This window comes from Podarcis pityusensis, assembly GCF_964106645.2.
Source record: "Podarcis pityusensis genome assembly, chromosome: 9".
NCBI classification, from domain to species: Eukaryota; Metazoa; Chordata; class Lepidosauria; order Squamata; family Lacertidae; genus Podarcis; species Podarcis pityusensis.
The window spans coordinates 77,841,751-77,848,991 of NC_138034.1; the positions used below are offsets into that span (position 1 = coordinate 77,841,751).

The 7,241-nt window shown below is 61.4% G+C and overlaps 1 protein-coding gene and 1 long non-coding RNA gene across 2 annotated transcripts in view; one reads left to right on the forward strand and one right to left on the reverse strand.

Moving 5' to 3' along the window:
* LBX2 (ladybird homeobox 2) overlaps positions 1–2,784 on the reverse strand; it is an 8,463-nt gene extending 5,679 nt beyond the window's left edge. Inside the window, exon 1 of the mRNA XM_081021215.1 lies at positions 2,512–2,784. Within this exon, the coding sequence (XP_080877341.1) occupies positions 2,512–2,707 (196 nt within the window). The 5' untranslated portion in view covers positions 2,708–2,784. The remainder of the gene's footprint in view (positions 1–2,511) is intronic.
* LOC308485488 lies at positions 7–5,988 on the forward strand. The gene is made up of 4 exons (XR_013990562.1): positions 7–744; positions 1,636–1,743; positions 3,837–3,901; positions 5,285–5,988. It is a non-coding gene; the product is annotated as an uncharacterized lncRNA (long non-coding RNA).
* The last annotated feature ends 1,253 nt before the right edge of the window (positions 5,989–7,241 follow it).

Consider the following 7,241-nt stretch of genomic DNA (forward strand, 5'->3'; position numbering starts at 1 on the left):
GAGCCCCCCAGCTTCTCCTGGAGCAGGGATGGGGCTCAGCACCCCCTTGGGGTCATGGTGCTGCTGCTGCAGATCCCCCGGCGTTGTTATCTCTGCGCGCCAGCCGCTCTGAGCCGCCCCCTCCAGCTTTGAGCGCGGAAGCTCCTCTTCTCTCTCCCCCCCCCCGCCCCGCTGCCCGCTGGATCCGGGCCTAAGAGTAGAGCGGCGCCGCACAAGGGCCCCCCCGGCCCATCCCCCTTGCCTGGCCTCGCCCGGCGCGGCTTGGGGAGGGGGCGTCCCGTCGGGTCTTCCTTGCCTCTGGTCGCCGGTGAGCCCGTTCAGTCCTAGCCAAGTCCGCCCGGGCGCTCCAGCCTTAAAGACGCACAGGCAGGGCCATCAATTGGGCACCCGGGTAGGAGGAGCCAGCGCGGAAGTGTTAGCAAAGTTTCAGAGGGGGGAGCGAGTGGGGGGGACGCGGGGAGGGGAGGGGGTCCCCGCTTCTCCGGCCGCCTTGCAGAAGCGGCCACCGCCCGGCGGCTCTGCCTTTGCTCGCAGGCCTGCCTGGGGGCTCCCTCGGCTCCACCGCTGAGCTGGCGGCCCCGATCCCGGGAGCCAAGAGGCGTCGCGGGAGCGGCTAGGCCTGTGTCAGGGCCCTGACCCGACAGCTTCTCCGGCTCCCCAAGCCGAGGACAGCTTGGGCTGGGAAGCAGCGCCTTCTGGCCCCTTCTCGGCTTATCACGCTGGGCCTCCCCTCTCCAGCTCCCGGTATGTGTGCTCCGCGGTGGTCCCCGCTCCTTCCAGACCCTTCCACCGCCCCCTGCCAAACTGGCTGTAGATACAAGAAGGGCAGCTGGGGTGGGCGATAGAGGACCCTGCCTCCCCCTTCGGGCTCATCTCTGGCAATTGTCTTAAGCTGCCGCAAATGTCTCTGCTCAAGGAGCCCCCCGAGTTTTGGCATTGTCTCTTCGCCCCTCCCCCGCCTCTCTCCAGGAGCCTTATGGAGCCGCCTGGATCGGGTCTGCTTTGGAGGAGGGGAGCCTTCCTTGACCAGCGTGTGGGGCGCCCTTTGCGGCCTTCCCCTCTGGAGAGATAGTCACCCTCCCTTGAGTGCAGTTCCTAATCGCCAGTCGCCCTTCTGTGGCCAGGATTCTTCCGAGCAGGAGAAGCGCCGGGTTCTTCCGGGGCCCTCCGGCTGCTTCTCCTTCGGGCGGCGACCCTCCAGCTAAATGCCCCTCGGGGTTTGTGGCAGCCTCGCTTATTGTTCTCGGGACTCTGGTTTTACCTCGCCGCGCAATTACGCACAATTGCAGCGCCTTCACCAGCTTGGCGGCCCCGAAATAGCCCCGCGGGGACTTCGGGGAGAGGTTTCTCTTCCTCCGGAGCCGACAGAGCCACGGAGGGGTTTTCCTCCGCTTGGTGTAAGGGAAAGGAAGGAAGAGAAAGGCAGGCTTCGCACCCCGCGAGAGCCACTCCACGCTCTCCTTCGCGGACGCACGGAATTTTTTTGCTGCTGCCGCTGTTGAAGATGTGCTTTGTTATTATCACTATGACTATTGTTACTGTTGTTACTATTGGTAGTAGTACTATCAGTAGTACTCTTCGTAGTAGTACTATTATTCGTGCTATTACTGCTATTATTATCTTGGGCACCCTCAGGTTCCCCTCTCCCTCAGCGCCGGCTCCGCTTGTTCAGCTGGCGTCCTTGACGTGCGTGGCCCGTAGGATCCGAGACGCTGCCCAGAGGAGCCGCTGCCTCCGCTCCAGGTTTGCCCCTCGCGTCTCCCTGTGTGCCCTCCGGGCCCTCCTTCCCCACCCATCGAGGCCACCTTAGGGTCTTCTTCCCCCTTTCCGGCCCTCCACCCTCCGGTTCTTCCCCTGCGCTCTTGCGAGCGAGCCGACTCGCTGCCCCGCCGGAGGTGCAGGGCGGCTTCGGCGGCGTCCCAGGGTATCTGGTGGATCGGGCCCTCCGGCTGCTTGCCTCGCCGCCTGCGGCCCAGCTGGGCGCTCCGCTAGGCCCCTTCGCCACCCCCGCCGCTAATGCAAGGCAGACGTGCAACATCCCCGTAAAGGGAGCCATAAAAAGCGGCTCCCCCCCCCCCAAGCGCTGTAAAGAGCATTTCAAAGCCCCCCGCGGGCCGCCTGCTGGGGAGGGGAGTCTGTAGACAGGCTGGGCGGCCCCGACCTCCCCCCGACGGCTAGCCGGGCCTCTCCGGAGAGAGGGGCCTCCATGGGGTTCCCCACTCCCCTCCAGGATGCACCCCGACTATTCTAACCCCCCCCCCTCGACTGCCTGGAGTTTTATAGCCTCCCCAGTTCTAAATGGCCCATAAAAGCGCCGCGTCTGGGAGTGATTAAGGCCCGCAGCGCGGGGCTTTGGGCAGGTTTGAGTTTCACTGCCCGGACCGGCCGTAAAAGCCTCATACAAATAGCTCCATGATCCCGCACGCTTGTAAACCCCCCCTCCTTCCCTCCCTCCCAGCCTGTCCCCCTCCACAGCCAGCTGCTGAGAGGCCAGGCCTGTCCTGTCCAAACCTCGGGTCCGCCTGCGCGCAAAGGGCTCCCGGTGGACGCGCACCGAGGGCCCCCTGTAGCCGGTCGGACTCGGCCGGAAGAAGGCACAAGACCCCCGGGAAAGCCCACGGCGCAAGCAGCAGAAAAAGAGGGAATGGGGGCGGTATCTCTGAAGGTTACGGGGTGGGGGAGGGCAGGAAAATCCCTTCCCTCCCATCTACACCCCAAATGTAGGCGCACAATCATATAATTGGAGAGTTGGAAGGGACCTCCGTGGGCCATCTAGTCTAACCCCTTGCAATCCAGGAAGCGCAACTAAAGAATCCTGGACAGATGGCCACCCAACCTCTGCCCGGAGGACTTCGCCAATGGGCGGAAGAGAAACGGAACATGGACATCAATAATCCCAGAGCCATCTCACACCTCCGGAGGAAGCGCGAAAGGCCCGGGAGAAGCCGGCAGCGCTAGCCGCGGCCGTCCGCATTTCCGCTCGCCTTCCGCACCCGCCCTGCGACCGACTTCCACCACCTTCTTCGCCCCAAGCCATCTTCTTCGGTGTGGGCGCGCGATATCTGGGAAAGTCCTAAGAGAGTCGTTCGTCCTACAAGCCGTAGCCTCTGCCCACACCCAAGGCCAGAAGAGGCCGGAGGAAAGACGAGGGAAAGGGCGGGTGCGTTCACACGAGACACGGCAAAGCACTTGTGGGGGGGCCTCTCTGGCTGTGGGAACGTGGCCAGCTGCCCCCGGGCATCTCTGAGCCATCAGCCCCGTTGCCTGCTCCTCCAATCACCCTGAAAGGCCTGTTAGCCAGAAACCCCGCAAGATTCAGAAGTCGCCTTTTGTTTCCCACTCCCTTCACAACATTCATGAGGATAAAAGTGGCTCTGGGTTTGTAACAGGAAGGTATAACCTCCGCGGGGCAGAATGCTTATTCGCATGATAATCGCCGCCCCGCAAGAACACCATCTAGACGTTCAGCTTACAGGCCTGGGGCCCGAGGGTCTCTGAGCCTCCCTCCTCGCCGGCGGAGGCACTGAAGGCCCAGCCTCCTCGCGTGTCGGGCGGCGGAGCTGCGGGCCTGACCTGTGAACGAGGTTCCGACGCCCTGTTTCCCAGTCCCGCGGTCTCCGCTGCCCGACCCGCATCCTGACGGCCGGGTGGAACAGCAGGTGTGAGGCGCAGGCAGCGTCCTGTCCTGCCCAGGCCGGAGAAAGGCGCTGGCGGCCGGGTCGTGGCTGCTCAGGGCCAGCCCAGGAGAGCCCCAGGCAGGGTCTGCCCCTTCCCGGAGCCGCCTTCCACCCCTCTATCGTCTCTTGGTCCCTTATGTAATCTTTTGCTTGTTTTAGGTTAACACAGAACAAAGGAAACCTATAGAAGATAAATATTTGGAAAGTTAGAAGGAATCTGTCAGGTAAGGGGATGCGGTATGCTCTTTCTAGAGCTGTAAGGGTTCGGAAAACCTTTTTTTTTATTAAAGAAATAAAATTGTCAGCTGAAACCCGAATACATCCCCCTCTGTTTTCCCGATTGCATTTTCTTCTCGGCCCAGCCTGCAAAGGGGAATCGGCCCCGATCCTGCCCGGGCTGTCGGAGCGCCTAGATGGTCTGTGGCTGAGGTTCCGCTCCTTTTGCCTGAACCCGGTCAGTCTCCTACTCCCCATTTCCCCCCAAGAAACCTGGAGACGGGCTCCAGGCTTGGCCAGGCCCCAAACCACCCTTCGGCGCCATTTCACGTCGGAGAAAGGTCTCTCGGAGATCACTGAGGCAGCGTCAAGGAAAGCCCGCCGGCGGAGAGGTTCCTCTTTGTAACCGTCGCGCGCAAAGCCACGCACCCCCAAAACCCCAGAATGAAAGCAGGAGCTCCCCGCGTAGAATCACCTCGGTATTGGGGGGTGCAATGCAGTGTGGTGGGGGGCTCCTCTGCCCACAGATCCCCCCCATGGTTCGGATCAGGCCCAGCACTTACAGCAGGTGAGGAAGCTCCTCCCGCGGATCCCAAGGCTTCCACCCCGAATAAATTCGCTTCTTGCGTTAGAGCCCCCCTCTATAGTCCCCCCCCGCCCTGTTAAAAGTTTTGGCCCATCCCGGAGCCGAAGTGGTTAAGCGCAGCTGTCACTCAGCGCCCGGCGGGCTGCGCGCCCCTCCGCTCGGGGGCCTTTAATCCCCGCTCGCCGTGATAGATGGGCCGTTTACACGAGCGATTAGGAGCGGATGGAGCCCGCCATGGCCACAGCCGCGCGGGCGGGGGGGGGGGGGCGGCGGATCGGGAGAGCGCTCCGCCAGATGGTGACTTTTATGTCGGGACAATCCCCAGCGCGTCGCCTCATCTGCTTTTGCTGCGGGAGGGGAGCCTGAAAAATGGAAATTGGGAGGGTGGGGATGAAAATCATTAGGATCGGAACAGGGGAGGGGGCTGACTTTGGTGTGAAAGCACCGCAAGAGTAAGCGGGAGGACGGGGCATTGTCTCCCGGGCGGGGCGCTCCAGATTCCGGCCTCCGTCCATTCCGGAGTCGATCCCAAAGGAACTCGCCTTCCTTTCCCAACCGGCGAAACTCCCTTATGGTTCTGGACAATAGGGGCGGGAGGCGCCTATGGAAAGAGAGGACACCCCCCCCAATCTCTCACGCCAGGGGAGCCTCCCTCGCCGCCCCTCGCGGGTTCCTTCGATGCGGGTCTGCCTCACCGGCTCCGCTTTGCTCCGGGATTTCAGCGAAGCCGCGCGGGAGTCTGGCAAGCGCCGCCGGCCGGGCTTTCTCGCTTTCGTCCTTTCTTAATTGCTTTCCCTTTCCATAGTTCACCCCTCTCTCAAGACCTGCGCTAAGCGGCAGGAGTGAAAACGCGCCGGGCCTTCCCTCGCCTGCTCCTTCCTCCTGCCTTCCGAGAGTCCCCTGAGCGAGACCGGCGGCAGGTGGAAGGCGCATCTTTCCTGGGCGCCAAAGGCTCCGATCCCAAGACTTCTCCGAGCGGGTAGGTGACGGTCAAAATACCGGCAAAATGCATCTTCAGCCAGAAGCGCACTGGATGCAGAAGAACCAGCAAAGCCCCATCAAGCGGCTAACACAACGCGGAAGGCGAGGCGGCTCCTGGCGTAGAGATGCGCAGCATCAGTTCTGAAAGGCAAACGCTATTTTTATTTGCATCTGTTGCCGCAGAAGTAGCTTTCTGGAGATCCCGATGCGGAGCGAGGAGAGTGGAAGGCCGCTGACCCGAAACTGGGGAAGAGAGGCGCTCCATCTGGCGAGGAAGGGAGGTGCGAAAGTCCCGCGGGCGGCGGAGTTTTGACGCGGAGCCAGGAAGGAGGGAGCCCGCCGCCAGGGCTACAGATCCGCCGCGGCCTCAGGAGACCGCGCAGGAGCACCCCCGCTGCCTCCTGTTCTCTCTGAAGGTGGAGGGGGCAGGGAAAAGCAGGCGCACCCCAAAATCTAGTCCAAGGTAAAGCCACCCAAAGCGCAAAGTCTCCAAGTCGCCCTCGCTCCCGCTTCCCCTCGCCAGCCGTGCGCCACTTTACCGTTGCCGAAAAGACGTGCGGACGTTTGCAACGAAATGCGAGAGAGATAAAGGCGGCGTTCCCGGGCTGGCTGCTTGCTCAGGGCCTGCAGTCGCCGGCTCCCTCCCGCCCACCTCCCCGGCTGCAGTCGGACATGCCTGGCCATTCTGACCCTCTCGCCGTTTCCGCAGGGCGGCGAATGTCGGGGCGCAGCGGGGCCTTTCTCGTCTGGGCGCCGCGACCAAATCCATCCCCTCCTTCGGCGGTTTACGCGCAAGCTGATCTCCCGGATTCCACTCAGGGGTTCGCCTCTCTGCTTTAGCGCCTGTCTTAGTTTTCGTTTGTCTGTTTTTAACGCTGCTGATTTTAAAATGTTGGCGCCTGGAGCGTCTTGGTTGACAAGGCGGACTAAGAGAGTTTTTATCCGCGAGCGAAGCCAGAGGCCTGGAAGGGCTGCCTGGCTCACGTCGGATAAATCATTTCTCCGACGGCGCGCGTCTGTTTGCTGCAATGGGGCCTTGGAGGCTGGCGAGGGGCCCTTGCCCAGTGAGTCGAGGCCTGTTTGCCGGTGGCCCCGATCCCTTCTGTCCCTGGTTCCACAGAGCTCCTCTTAGCCGTCTTATCTCCCTCCCTAGCACTGACAATCCGTCCGTCGCCGCCTCCCAGTCCAGCGCCCGAACCTCCCTCGGCGCCTCTGCGGGAGGAGAGCTGTGGACGCGGGTGGCGCGCAGGATTTGACTCGGGACTCCTCAGGGACAGCCCAGGGGAGGCGCTCTGGGAAAGGCAGGCCCAGGAAAGATTTCTAAGCCACAGCGAAAGTCCAGCTCGCCCGGGGTTGCCTCTTTGATAGCCCTACAGCAAAGGAAACGGGTTTGTTTGTTTGTTTGTTTGTTTGTTTGTTTAAAATTATACTCTGCTTGATTATAAAAAGCCTCAAAATGGTTTATAAAAAGAACGAAATATAAAATTATCGATAAAAACAGTTATAAGCAACATTCGAAAAATTAAAACCACCCATAAACTAAAATCAGAAGAAAACAAACACCAACATTTTACCTGAGTAGGTTTGTCTAAGCAAGGATGCGTTTAGCAGGCGCAGAAAAGAGCGCAGGGAAGGAGCCCGCCTGCTGTCAATCGGCAGGGAGTTCCAGAGGACAGGCGCTGCCACACTAAGAGATCGACTTCTTACGAGTGAGGAACGGGCGTCGTCTGGCACCCGTCACAGGGCCAGATCCACAGTTCTCCCAGACTATTGTTGTTATT